Source organism: Onychostruthus taczanowskii, unplaced genomic scaffold (genome assembly GCF_017590055.1).
Source record: "Onychostruthus taczanowskii isolate IOZ18803 unplaced genomic scaffold, ASM1759005v1 scaffold40, whole genome shotgun sequence".
Classification (NCBI taxonomy): domain Eukaryota; kingdom Metazoa; phylum Chordata; class Aves; order Passeriformes; family Passeridae; genus Onychostruthus; species Onychostruthus taczanowskii.
The window spans coordinates 2,850,723-2,865,122 of record NW_024501460.1 but is presented as its reverse complement, the minus strand read 5'-3'; the positions used below and the strand labels follow the sequence as shown (position 1 = coordinate 2,865,122).

Genomic DNA, 14,400 nt, shown 5'->3' with positions numbered 1-14,400 from the left:
GTTCCCATGTGAATCTTTTTTTTCTAGCTGCTCATTATCTCTGTCCCAGTGACCTTCTCACCACCTGGCACGCAGCATATTAACACTTTCTGGATGTGCTTCAAGAACTTTTTTGCAGCAAACAGCTTCAGATTCTCATTGTTGGTGTTAACTCAGGCACCAGTATGTGAATTATACTAATTGGTTGCCACTTGTTTCACAGCCATTTCCCCAAGGCCTTTTAAATAGCCCAGAGCCATGCCACCAGCATCAGTCACTGATGGAGCAGTGAAGCAGGAAAAATATTCCTCTAAATAAGCACTGGGACCAGAAACACTAAGCCTGTTGCTTGGTGCCAGCTGCAAAGGCACTGCTCCTGCTAAGCAAACCTTCTGTGTTTTCCCTGACTTCATTCTTCCTTCACAGGATTGCTTAGTATGAGCTTCAAAAACAGTGTCACAGTCACTTTCACGAGTCAGCAGAATCAGCCTTGAGAAAAATGCAATTGTGACCACAGAAAGCAAGCTTCTGTAAACCACAGATGCACCTGTAACCTGCTGTGGTGATCAAGATGGTAGTCTCCACTTTCCAACACAGGGAAAGAAGTTCTGATCAAAGATATCTTTCAACACCTGTGGGCCTTATCTCCAAACATTTGACAAATCTGAATAATTTTTTGATTCTGTGGGTACTGTAGCCCATATATACCAATATTCCTTCTCATTGGTCTCACCAGCTCAAAGACTGGGGACAGTTACATGACATTAATTTGACTTGCTCTGAAGAGGCATGGATCTGTCCACTCAACTGTCTGAGAACTGGCACCAAGCACTAAAATCTGATATGAGGAGACAAATCTGATATGAGCAGTGACCTTTTTGTATCACTAAATGCTAAAAAAACCTTGGCCGTTTTCTAGACAAATCAGCAATAGAGAAAGGGCAATGAGAAAATTGTCTTGGAACTTTACACAACTAGTAAGTTGCACAGAAGTCCCTTTATATACCCAATAAAAAGAAAGAAAAAAAAAAGAGGGATGGCAACAGATGCAGAGCTACAAAATCAAGTTCTGTAAAGGCTGGGGGAAAATTACCTGATGCTAGATAGGGAAAAAGAATTCATTTTGTTACAGAAATCAGCTACATTTCATAAAATGAAGATACTGGCAGCTACCAGCTTTTAATAAGACAAATACTGGAAGCATTTGTTGCTCTCCTTTGGTCCAGTTAAATTAACTACATGATAGGTGCAGTGGTGCCCTCTTCAAAATCCAAAAGTACCTGCGGTCTCTGTGCAGCAGCTCCATTCTCCTGAGCTCCCAGCGCTGTGGCAGCCCTACTTCAAGTAATGAGTGCTTCTCTACAACTAATGGTGGATTGGAAAGACTCAGCTCAGCTTCTGTGCCAAGCCTTGCTAGCAATACTGGCATGTTTGGAAGCTGAAGCCAGGGTCAGGCCCCCATGGTGTTAATGCTCTGTACAAGCAAAACAAAAAAAAACCCCACATTTGTTCTCAAGAAGCTTAAATTCCTCTTAACCTTGGGCTCATGAGTAGAAAGCATCTTATGTAGAATCACTGAAAACTGGAAGATTTACAGTCTTCTGTTAAACAAAGTGCTATCTCCCTTGTCAGCAGGTCAAAGCAAAAGGGAGCCTGACCCTAATGACTGCTGCCTGGGGATTTTAGCTGGAACATACTGCAGGAAAAGCCTCAGCAGACTCTGTCAGAAACTGTCTAAAAGTAAGGGAACTGAAATGGATACTCTGAAGATCAAATGCAGATTACAGAGCCCGCGGTCCCAGCTTTCTACATTGGTTGAGACAAAAGTAAAGCTTTCAAGCTCTTTCTAGGTAAAGCAAACCTGGGATTTGAAACTTCTGTCTGAGGTTTCCTTTAATGCCATTTAAAGTCCATAAGATAAAAGCTGGAAAGGTACAATTTGTATTCTCTGCATGTCTCATATTTTTCTTTCTTTTGCAACTAGGATGTGTGACCCAGTAAGCAAGAGATGCTGCTCTGAAAACTGTCAGAGCAATTTGTTTGTTCTACTTGCAGAACCCAAACCAAAAAAAAAAAGACTCTGTAAACTATTTTTCTTCTCAAATCTTGAAGGAACTACATGCCAAATTCAGCTGTATAAATGTCTATTATAGAACTGTCAAAGGTGTCTGTTCTCTCCTTAGCCTGTTGCAATTGGTGGCCGACACATCTGCAGCTGGATGAAGACACGTGAAAATATTTTGAAGAAGATGATCTGTTTTGGCTGCCCTTCTCTGCAGTGAGGGGAACTAGCAGAATTCTGTAATTCATAGTCTGGAGGATGAAGCAGGTGTTTGTTGATGAGGCTAAGTGCAGAAGAGGGGAGAGGCAAGAGTTAAAGAGAGTAGTGTGTCACATTCATATTTTCTGAAAAATCCTTTCGCCCAAGATTTTTTTCCCTGGGAAGCTGAGAAGCCTCAGAGAAAAAGGAAAACAATATTATCTCATCTGCTTCTCCTGTGTTTTGCTCCTTTGGAATGCGTTTGGAGACTGTTTACCAACAGGTGGTTGCTTCATTGGTTTTTGCTGTGAATTGTTTTGACTTCATTGGTTTTTGCTGTGAATTGTTTTGACTTATTGGCCAACCAGTGCCAAGCTGTGTCGGACTCTGGAGAGTGAGTCATGAGTTTCATTATTATCTTTTTAGCCTTCTGTAAGTATCCTTTCTGTATTCTTTAGTATAGTTTACTTTAGTATTCTTTCATATAATATAATATCTTATAATACTAAATTAGCCTTCTGAGAACATGGAGTCAGATTCATCATTCCTTCCTGCCACGAGGGCTCCTTGCAAATACAATAGTAGTGGAAACATCTACCACTTCTGTTAGAGTAAACACATCCAGTGACGTGGGTAACGAGAGTGTGTGAGGTGCCCACAGCCATGGAAGCAAACGTAGGAATAATAAATTACACGCTACGAGATTAAACACAATGGTCTCTTTAAGGGCCGAGCGCGGCGGTGCCAAGCTCCCAGCACAGGGCTGCCGACTTGACTCCTCTCAGCCAGCTCCACGATGAATGAACACTCAAGGAAAAGGTTCAACCAACCATAAGCTCAAAGGATTCCTGCTGCATCCCTCAGAGGTGCAATACGAGGATACTGATCCCCGCTCTGCGCTTGGCTGCTGAGGCGTATTGTTTTGTTGGGCTTTGTCTTGTTTTATAATATTGCTTCCTGTGTGTAGAGTTTATGTGCAAACAGGACTGGGAAAATTGCCTCTGCTCTTCACTGAAAGAGGGTGGGACCCCTTTTTTCTATTATTGGGCAAACTGTTTCTTAAAATGAGAAACAGCTTCTCTCCTATGTTTAGCTTGGGAGTAGGAAGGGAGGAACAAAGGAAGGAAAGGTGGGGGCAATGTCTGTGAACAAACCAGTAGCTTAAGTTTGGTTGGATCACTTTTAGTTATCCATCTCATAGTATTTTGTATACAGATTCCCATCTTTTAGATTTCTTAAAAATGAATGACTGCTATTCCAAAGTAAGCTTAAACATTTACATATCCTTGTAGGGCTGCATTAGGCCCAACAGTAATGATCTGCTTGTGAGATAAAAGGATCGTTCTGAAAACCCTGTAAAAAGTGAGTTTTGTTCTGAGATACACGGTTTGCCTACAAGCAGGACTGGTAGAAGAGAGGAAAATTTTAGCTCTATTGTGCCTTCTGACAGAAGGGTTTCAGTGCAAGAGTCATAGAACAGTTTAACTTGGTCTCTTTTCAGCTCCCATCTCCTTTTCTATTTCTCACTCTCACTGCCCCTGAAATAAAGCATTCATTGTGCTGTGTTGGCAAGGAAAGCAACTCTTGAGGCACAGTAGGTAACAGGTCTATCTATAACAAGCAACCTATCACAAAGGCTACTTAACAGAAGTTGACAGAGGTCACTGAATAAGACATTCAGCTTTGAAAAATGTCTTTTGCTGGTCTGCTCAAACCTGGAAGAAGGCAGTGTGAACAGCAAAGGCAGTACCTGATACACACAAAGCTGCCCTGGCATGTTCTTAGGCAGGTCCCTGTGGTCAGTGACAGGGGGAATGGACTATGAAATGGCTTGGCCATAACAGCCCCATCCATGTGCAGACCTGAAACAACTCATTGCCAGCAACAAGCTGTGTGCAGGCTTTTGCTCTTTATCTCAAGATGAAGTCTACAGCTACAGAGGAGGCAGGAAGTGCTACCACTGCACGTATCAAAGAGACTCAGCACTAGCAGGGTGTCACAGCTACTGCAGCTGCAGCAGGGAAGGCCCCGAGCGCCCAGCCTGCGCCTGGCTCTGGAACTCTGAGCTCCTTGGCTCTCAGCTAATGACAAAATAAGGAGCCCAGCTGCAAATGCTCACCATGGTAATGCTTCAGTTCACTCCTTTGTTCTACTTTTCAGGCACTCTCTGCTTTCTAACACCAAAACCCACAAGTTTTTGGTTTAGTGAAGATACTTCTCTGGTCAAGCACTGCTCACCCAAACAATTCCATGTCCTGCTGGATGGAAATTAAGGCAGTTTTCCATGCACAGATTTGGAAGACTGGCTTCACAGCTAAAGAGAGAGCTGTGAGCCAACAGACTCAGCAGAGCCCTAAGGAGGAGAGGTCTTTATCCGCCCTAAGTATCCTTACTCTCTGGTCCTGTGCATCTCTAGAACACAGGCTGTTAGTCATGCTAAAGCAGACCAAGCTGCCTGGAGGTTGAAACATAGAAAACCTCCTTTCTGCAGGGCAGAGAGGCAAGTGCCTTATTTCAATGTTCCACCAAGTTGTCCCAGCACCTCTGTCTGCCTGAGAAGCCTGATGTTCAGAGTTGGCCCTGCAGAGTTGGCCCTGGCTGGAACTTTCTTTTTTGGTAGTGACACAAGTTACACAGAAAGTTAAGGAGGAAAAATGGGAATGTTCTCTTTCTTACAGGACCACACTTGGGTAAGCCAAAGTAGGCACTATGGCTGTCATGCTCTGGAATGTTCATTGCCAGTTTTTGCAGACACAATACTCCATCAAGCAGGGTGGGCAAGCAGCAGGCAGACCAAGTAGGGCTCAAGCACTTCATACTCCTGTCCAAGATGCTGATGTGGTCCATTGGTTCAGCCAAGACTGGGATTCAAATGTGACATAAACATGTGAGAGACTGACAGTGCTCTAGTCTGAGAACCCTTTTTGTTGCACCATAACTGCTTAATTTTAAGAAAATAGGAAATATTTGTGTGGTGTTTTTTTTGGGTTTTTTTTTTTAGGTAGTTGGCAAAGTAGTTTGCAAAACTGAGGCACAGCAGTGAATCCACACCTTGGGAGGGAATCCAAATGCATGTCTATGAAAGAAGGAATTAGGAGGCTAGAAAAAGTGGGTGTGGGGTGGAAGTAAAGAAGGAAAAATGTGTAAATGAAGAATAGAACAAAGATCCCAACTGGTGCTTGGTCTGTGTGAATAAAATACTTCACTTGTCTGCACTGAGTGCATCAGCTAATTGCCATGTCTGATGTTTCCCAATGGAAAAGTGAGTTGAAAAGAAAGATTTCTGGCTCCATATATATTGAGAGCAACCAAATGATAACTCTACATAGGCAAGAAGGGAATAAACCCCAGGCCGTCTCTGTTTGCTCAGATGATATTCTTTTGTCTGTTGATTGAATTTTGATTTATTGGCTTGCCCAGTTTTACTTCAGTTCGAAAGGGTGAGAAGCATTATAAAGGTAATGACAGAAATAATATCCTAGGTGTTAAATAAGGTGTTCCTGATGCTGCCAGGGCTGTACCTCCTCCCAAACCCCCCATGAATGGCACAGAGCACGAGTTCCAGGGGAGTGTGGCCACTCCCTTTCCCTATGGAGCAGCAAGCGGGACACGGTGGTCCCGGCTCAGCTGGCAAGGGCACGGCTGGGGCAATGCTCCTTCAGCAGCTCTGGGCAACAGCCTGGCACTGAGCATGGCACTGCTGGGCTGGCAGACCACCCACCCTGCACTGCTGCCATCACAGGCGTCGCACACGGCGTGCGACAGAAACATCTACAGTCAGGCACAGCGCTGATCCGCTCATCGCATATTCCTCTTATTCCTTTCATTCCCCCTGAGTTCCTGGGGTTTACAGGAGTGCCGGAATAGCATTCCCTTTGCTCTTTCTGGGAATACAAACCACATCCCCTGACTTACCTTCAAGATCTATTAATATTTTGGGAAATTCCACCACACCTAACTCACTAAGCTTTCTGTATATGTTTCACCCTCATAACCAGTTTCCTTTCCCCCCGCCCAAGGAAGGGTGTGATCTCGTTCCATGACTTTAAAAGGCCTTTTCAAATCTGGCTGAGGGCTGTGTGCCTTTTGTGACATCAACAGGGAGAAGAAAAAAAATATCAAGCATGCAAACAATACCCTTAGAGTAAATATGATCTCACTGTGATTAAACCACAGTACATCAGAATCAAAAAGCAGATGTAAAACTTAACCTCTTTCCCTCAGGCAAGCAATTAAAAACTTCATGAAAGGAGATCGGATGTTAAATGCTAAAGAATTGAAGAAGCAGAGCAGAAGTGTGGGGGGGGAGGGGGGGGGGAGGGAAATATGGAAGGAAAGAATCCCAAAACGTGTGTTTTGAGTTCTCAGTTTTCCATTTTCTGGCATTTGTGAGCAGTCTTCCCAGACAAAGTTTCCTTAAAAAAAAAAAAAAAAGAAACAAACCTAAACCCTCCTTCCAAAATTAACCCTTCCTTCTGTGGCTCTGGGGAAACAATTACAACTTGAATGTCAAGAAACCACAGCTATGTAGACACAGGACCTCAGTATTGCCACCAACTTGTTTCATGGCTTCAGCTTTGAAAAGTGTGTTTTTTTAAAGTCTAGAACCTAGATGAACTAGGACATGCTCTTCTTCCCCCAAGTCTCTCTCTCAAAAAAAAAAAAAATCATTAGAAGGGAAAGCCATCCTACTCTGTCAATTTAGTGTCACCATCTGGGATACTACACAGCAGCTACAATTTGGGATGCCTTGAGAGCCCAGCCAATGGAAGAAAAACAAGCTCAGGAACTTCTCTTTCCAGGCTCCTTCCAGCCCTCAGCAGACTGGTGGGACAGGTAGTACCTTGCCTGTGAATCAGAATTCCAGGACAGCCAAGCCTGACTGGCAGCTGTTTGCCAGGTCCAGTCAGAGCCATCTCCATTCTACAGGGCAGTGGCCAAAAGTCAACGAGGCTCCCTCGAATATGGCAAGCTGAAACTTTCTGGGTAAGTGTACCTCCGGAGAAGAGGGATGGTGAAGGTGTAGGTGAGTTTTAAGCAGGTCTGGTTACTCTGCTCAATCTCAGGCTGAACACAACTTCAGCTTGATCATGTAAGATCTTGATCGTGTGAGAGATTGGTTGGGGCAGTTCCTGGGCTGCAAATAAAATAAAGCCGTATAAAAAGAGAGACAGAAAACAAAAGATCTCTGCCTGTAAATATGCCCTTCTATAGCAGTAAAAATTTGTTTATTACCCAAAGGATTTTAACTGGATGTAAAGTCCACAGGACAAGGACATTCATGACACTACCTACTGCTAGCTGTATCTTAAACAGAGTGCTCACTTCTAGTTGTCTTGTACTTAACCCTTTGAATCAGAAACTTCTTTAGAAAGAGAATTACTGATTTTTCTAATGGTCTGTATCTTTCTTTCTCTGTCTGCAGCTAAGCAGATCATTCACTGGAAGAACTGAGATTTACTCCTAGGCTTCTTCAGCGTTTTCTAAGTCTTGTTGTTACCAAATGATTTAGGGTATTGCTATTGCTAAAATGTTCAAACTTGCTGTCAATGGAGCCTGCTTAAGAAAGAGCTGACTTGCATTCCTGTAGAGTAAACCCATTTTTATTACTCTTCCTTTTCCGGGCAGTCTGATCCACTCTGACTGTGAAGAAAGTGTTTTCAAAACCAACATTAAAATAGAAAGGCGAGAATTGGCCTCATCCCTATAGACAAAAAAAATATACAACTTTTGTCATGCTATGCACTTGTGTTTCTAGGAGTATGAACTATAGCTTTAGCAGCCCTGTTTCATGTCAAACACAAACTACGTCCAAACCTGCTGTGGAAAAATGAGCTCCTTAAAATTAAGACAGTTTCCACTACTGTAATGTCTAGACCAAAAGGCAAAAGAAAACGGGCACTTGCCAAGAGCAGGCTGTGGTAATCAGGCAATAATATGCAGAGGCTGCACTCTGAGCTGCTATAAAGTGACCCAGTTTCAGTGATGCTGAGAGCTGCAGCTATTTACAGGGAGAAGTACCTCTACATCCAGCTTTACTTAGCAGTAGCCTGACTTAATAAACATTGCTCAGTACCTGCCATAAATACTATTTTCATAGTACAGCCCCAGAGGAGTGTCTGATCAAGCCCACAGAAGGCTTGGCATAAAGCACATTTCAGGGGCCAGAGTACTGCTCTAAGAGGAGATGTCCACTGTTTTCATGGATACTCAGAGAGCATCTACAATGTAAAGAAGCCTCTAGAAAAGTGACTTACGCATTTGTGATTCCAAATGTCACTGAAAGAGGTTTCCTACAGAGGTGTGTAGACTTCATGTCCTAAGATGTTCAGCTACTTGTCTCCATCAAGTGTGGCCAGAAATGGGAACAGCGCAAGACAAGGGTCCTCCACAAGTGCTGCAGCCAAGGCTGAGACTGTGCATACTCCTCTTAAGCACTCATGTTGCTTTAAAAATGGAATTAAACTCTGGACCTTGGGAGACAGGTGGGTTCCTAATTGCTGCTGGTATGAATGGGATTTAAGTACTTAAATGCTGTGATAAGTTAGTCCAAATAAAATGAGCAAGGCAAAAGTGACTTCACATTGGCCCTTAAGTGACCTAAGCACATCTATTGTGTGCAGAAGGCACTCCCATGCCCTTAACACCTTTGATAACAGCAATATGACAAGTAGGAAGCTCTATGCTCCTGGTTTTCTACTTTTCTGTAAGCACTAGATGCACCTGGTCTTGCTGCAATATCTCTGGTACTTATAATGGAACACAGGCAATACACTAATACAAATTTCTCCTCAGACACCACACACAGGAGTTCAGTGATCAGGTATCAGTGCAAGTATAGTCTTCTAACCCCACTTGTTGCTGGGCTTGAGATGGTAAGGTTCCAAAGATGAGTTTGTCTGCAGTCTTAGGAAATGTGCTCCAATACTTTAGCAAGTTCACAGTAACACTTCATGAGACTTCTCTGATGTCTAGCCTATATTCTGCAAAATAGCAGAGTTCTGCAGCCTAAGACAATAACCACTGAAATGTGCTTTCATTTTTCCTTTGCAGAAGATGTTTCCGTAGAGTTTTACTATTAGACAGCTTTCCTGCTCTCTGATCTGATAAGTCCCCCTCGATGAGGTATTTTGATAGTATGGCACTGTTTTGAATCAGTAGAGTTAAGATACCTCAAGGCCAAGTAATAGTCTAACGAGCAACCTGCAACCTCTAGCAGGACCTTAAAAGCAAAAGTAAAACCTCCCCAGACAAATACCTGATGTCTCTTGCTCTATCTAGAATCAAACTGAATTGGAACTATCAAAAAAAAATAAGGAAGGCTGTTCATTTGGTAGTTCTGCTTCCCCATCAAATACTAGGAACTACTGGACAGAGACAGATTAGACTACCAGTTTCTGATTCAGTGGATTCACAGCTTCATTACTGAGGAGCAGCTGTTAGCATAAAAAGATAGAAGTTTAGAAATCAGGCAAAAAAACCTGCATGCTGTTGGCTGCAGTGGTTTGTGATGGCTCTTATTCTTCCTCTGAAATAAGCCCTGTAACATCCCTAAGCTTCAGCAGCTCCATCTGTAAAACAGAATTAGAAGCACTCTGCTGTCCTGCCAAGACTTTGGTAGGGCAAGTGCACACAATTGTGCACACAATTACCTCTATTAAGTATACAAATATATACCTCACCTCTATTAAGTATACAGATATAAATCTACAGGGGGAGTACGGGAGGGGAGGGAAGGCACACAGAGGCTACAGCCAGAACCTGAAAAGGACAGTGGCCCTCCAAGCTTTATGAAGGGGTCAGTCCTTCTGGTCACATCTCACTGGTGCTGCTGCTGACTTAGGCCTGACCCTGCTATACTTCAGCCACCTCGCCCCATGGGTGCACAGGTGAGAGAAAAATCATGAAACTTCCTTTCTAAACGCATGGCAGTAAGAGACGGCACAAACTTGGACAGGTTTTCCCCTTGTCGGAGGTTCCTCTCCTACTACATTTTACAAGACTTTACAGGTCCTATTTACTTCTGAGTTTGATTGCCACCCTGTGATTGCTGAGATAGTGAAAAAAAAAAAGTGAAACGAAGAGAAGTGAGGAATAAATGAAACAGAGACGATTTGGTTAATAAAGTACAGACAGTTCTTTTCCTTTTACATGGTCCAACACTCAGAGTCTTTCATTGCCAGGGTTACAAGCAGCTTTTCACAAGCACTTCTGGTTGGGAATATTGTATTTCTTCCCAGGGACACTATTTTGTTTGTCTTGGCTTGCAGACATTGTAATCATGTCTATATATTACAGGACTGTGCCTTAGCACAAATGGCAGGCATTTCAAACCCTATTTAGGTTTCCTCCTTGCCCAACAAATTATCTAAAAATAGATAATCAAGACCTCATACTTTACATCTACGTCATTCCTTTTGGCTTAAATGAGGTAAGGAATGCAGGGTTTTTTTTCCTCTCCTCTTTCACTGTTTGGAAGTTTTAGTAAACAGACAAGTCCCCTTTTCTTCCTTCCTTCCCCCCTCTTATTTTGTCTTGCATGTGAACAGCCACCAAGCTACAAAAGCCTTGTTATGATAATGTCTTCTCCCTTTTGCTTCTGTTGCACTTTTATTGCCTGAGATAAGGGCGTAGGGATTGGGGACCAGATACACTCTCTCCCATCCATGTCCTTCCCTCATCACGGTAACCCACTGGTATTTCTGTTGCCTCAGAGTACATTGTAGCTGTAACTGCTCCTTCCTTGGAGTCACAGCCTGTGTTTGGTTTCAGAAAAGGCTGACCCTGCCTCCTGGATTACAGAATACTGGTATGGAGTCCTGTGAGGACTTGATGGGGTGCTTTTGTTGTACATGGGGATTTAGATCAAAAGCAAGCTGTTGTCATCAGAGAAGTGAGGTGTTGCCCTCATGCAGCTGCACCCCTACAGGAATTAGTTGTTTGAAAGCAGCTTTTAGACAAGCAGGACTAAGAAATGCTCCAAACCAACAGAAGTGTTTCTTATGCTTAACCTTTCCCATCTTTCCATAGCTCAGTTAAAATAACTTCTGTGTTTTCAGGCATTTAAGTAGTACATGAATGGGAGAAGAGGACCTGACCTGGGGTTAAATTTCTCTTTGCTTTAAATAGTCCCAGAATCACTGAATTTCACACAGTGTGCAAAAGCTAGACAGTGGTGTAGAGACATATGTAATGTAAAATTCTAAACTTGCTTAAATCCACACGGATTTTCCCTCTCAGAGGATTCAGACTTGAGTGTTAAGATGGAAGAATACAATGGACAATAAAAGAAGCTTAGATGAAGGAAGAGAGGGAGGGAACAAGTTTTGAAAATGTCTGAATAAAAAAATGTATAGATTGTGTAGCAAAAAGGATTTCTAGACCAGAAATGACCTTGGGTTTAATCACACTGAAAGCAAAGTCATGAGTGAGTATTCAGGGTCTCACCCATGAATCAGTTTCTGCTCTGAATTAAACTATAATGAGCATCTCAATCATTTCTTCAAATGAGGCTTTATGGACTATCACAATGAAAGTAAGGAATGACAGGCCCCAGTATAACACTGGGAGCAGTTAAACAGAGCCAAATCTGCACCTGGATGCTAAGCCTCCTCTGAAGTGATGGCATGTCCCCAGGCAGGCCATTAGCATTCTCTGTTCCTTTATTTCATGTGTACAATTAAAAAAAAAAAAAGTTTTCCTATAAGAAGATAAAAGAAAGAGAAAATACAGAAAGAACAAAGAGCGAATGTGCAGGTATTTTCTTTGTGTATTACTCTGGGGATAAGAAATAGATCTAAGAATGTTTGTCCCAGTTAAACAGTGTAACTGCTTCACATTTCCCAGGGAAAGTAAACACTGTAATCCAGCAAGAAAGTTTTTGAGGCCAAACCCCTCAGTCTTCTCTTTTTATTTATTTATTTTTAATGGCTTGTTCTTTCTCTGTCTAGTCTTCTCTGTCTAGAATTACATAATCACAAACCAAATCCAAAATCCTCATTCCCACAATACAGGGCAAAGGAAACATTACAGAGCAGGGAAGACTTCCCCCTTTTGATCCACCTTATCTGTCCCTATTCTTGCAGTGCCACTGCCCTACATAGAAGAAATCAGGAAGCTGTATAGCTATGCAGGACCATTATTTTCCCACAGGGATACAAGTGTTGCTTGGCTCTGGGCAGCCTGAAAGCAGTTTGTGAGCTTTGGACTAAAAGTGGCACTGCTCTTCTACCCTCAAGAGCCTGATGTTTTCTGCTCTGACACCTTCTCTAGGCAGGTATAAAGTCTACCTGGACTGATCAGAGCTGGAGTAGATAGACGAGAAGAGATGGATTTTATCTCAGACTTCAAATCAGTCAGTTATTATTACACGATTTAAAAAAACAAACAAACAAACAAAAAAAAGCCATGAGCTGCCCCTCAAAATTGTGAAAGCCATGGATTACCTTTGTCAACCCACAGCTAACACAATTTCTTTTTCCCTTGTCTTTCCATGAGATGGAAAAACTGGCAGATGCTTTGGAAACTTAACTCTGACCTTTCCCAAAGTCTGGCTTGAGAGACCCTGAAAACTTGGCCTGAGCTCAGAGATGTACAGAGGAGCATAAAAATCCCTGCACATTTACCTGGCTATCACTCGTACTTCTCACACACACTGCCACTCCATCAGCACTCTTTCACACCACGCTGCCTAAGCTTAGTACGGAGATGGACTTCACTTCCAAAGCAACTTAGTCTCCAAGTAAGTATACAGCGTGTGACATTTCCAAAATCACCTTTTTATTGACGCTGAAGTTATTTTTGGCAGGGCAAGGAAAGTTTTTCCTTCCCTCCCCCTTTTTTTCCAATCGCACAAGATTACGGTATGTCTGTACAGTAATCTAATGCCCCGTGGGCAATTCTGTACCTTGCCCAGACGTTTTTGAGTAATATTAGGATGAAAGTCTCCACATTTGTGTCTTTTGGGAAAAAAAAAACCCCAAAAACCAACCAACTAGCATCCCCTCTGGTAAAAGGTCGCTAAAAGCGATTATTGACTAAGCGGCGATGATAGGAATTAAAACGGGGGATAGGCTACCCATTTTTTAAAAAAATGTTAGGGCTTTATTTTCCCCCCCGCTTGTGATCCATCAAACAGACGGCACCGTGATAAGGAAACATCCACAAGCGGCTGGAAGGAGGTGAATGAGCTCCCGGGGAGGATCGGGGGTACCTGTCCCAAACGCGCCTGGCCATCACGCACCGCACCGACACCCTTCCAGCGATCTGGGCTCACCCCGTTATCCAGAGCCGGAAAAGCGAGGGGAGCTCCTTCTCCCCGCCCCGCCAACACCGACACAGCACCCGGGGGCTCCCCGCAGCCCCGACCCTCCGCTGCCCCCTCGTCTCCCACTCCGCGCGGACACCTTCCCTGCGGCTCTGCGCCTGGGGACAGCGCAGCGGAGGGCAGAAGGGAGACCTGGCCGCCCCGCTCGCCTTGAGGAGGTGCGGAGGGGCTCCCCGAGCGGTCCGACCCCGGGCGGGCTGCGGGCTCCGCGCTCACCTTGTACTTCATGGCTGCGCCTCCGCGCTCCGCCGCATCCCCGCGCGCTCTGCGCGCCCCGCCGCGCGCCGCCGCGCCAGCCTTACCCGGCATTTGCATAGCGCCGCCCCCATCTGCTCGGGCACGAGCCGGCCCCGCCCCCGGACGGCGGTGGCTCCGCCGGGGGCGGCGCGGAGGGGAGGCGGCGGTGGGTCCGCGGGTTCGGGACCGGGCGCGGCGCCTTCCGCCGCTTCCCTCCGCCGATGGCCGGGGAGAGAGGGCCCCACAGAGCGAGGGCTGGCGGCCCTGCTCCCCGGGACCCCGCCCGTGCCTTTTCAATGCTGCTCGCCTTTACTTTTCCCCGCGGCAAAGGACCTGCGGCACAGGTTGGCAGCGGCTGAACAGGAGGCAGCGTGTGCCCAGGGAGGCCAATGGCATCCTGGCCTGGATCAGCACCAGTGTGGCCAGCAGGAGCAGGGCAGTTGTCCCTGGGTGAGACCACACCTCCCATCCTGTGTCCACTCCTGGGCCTCTCACTGAAAGAGCAGTCCAGAGAAGGGCCACAGAGCTGGTGATGGGTTTGGAGCACAAGTCCTGTGACTGAGGGAACTTGGGCGTGTTTACCCTGGAGAAAAAGGCT

General features: G+C 44.7%; 1 protein-coding gene across 1 annotated transcript in view; it reads right to left on the bottom strand.

Moving 5' to 3' along the window:
- NEDD9 (neural precursor cell expressed, developmentally down-regulated 9) overlaps nucleotides 1–13,866 on the bottom strand; it is a 38,540-nt gene extending 24,674 nt beyond the window's left edge. Inside the window, exon 1 of the mRNA XM_041413126.1 lies at nucleotides 13,782–13,866. Coding sequence (XP_041269060.1) covers nucleotides 13,782–13,793 — 12 coding nt within the window. The 5' untranslated portion in view covers nucleotides 13,794–13,866. The remainder of the gene's footprint in view (nucleotides 1–13,781) is intronic.
- Between the last annotated feature and the right edge of the window lie 534 nt (nucleotides 13,867–14,400).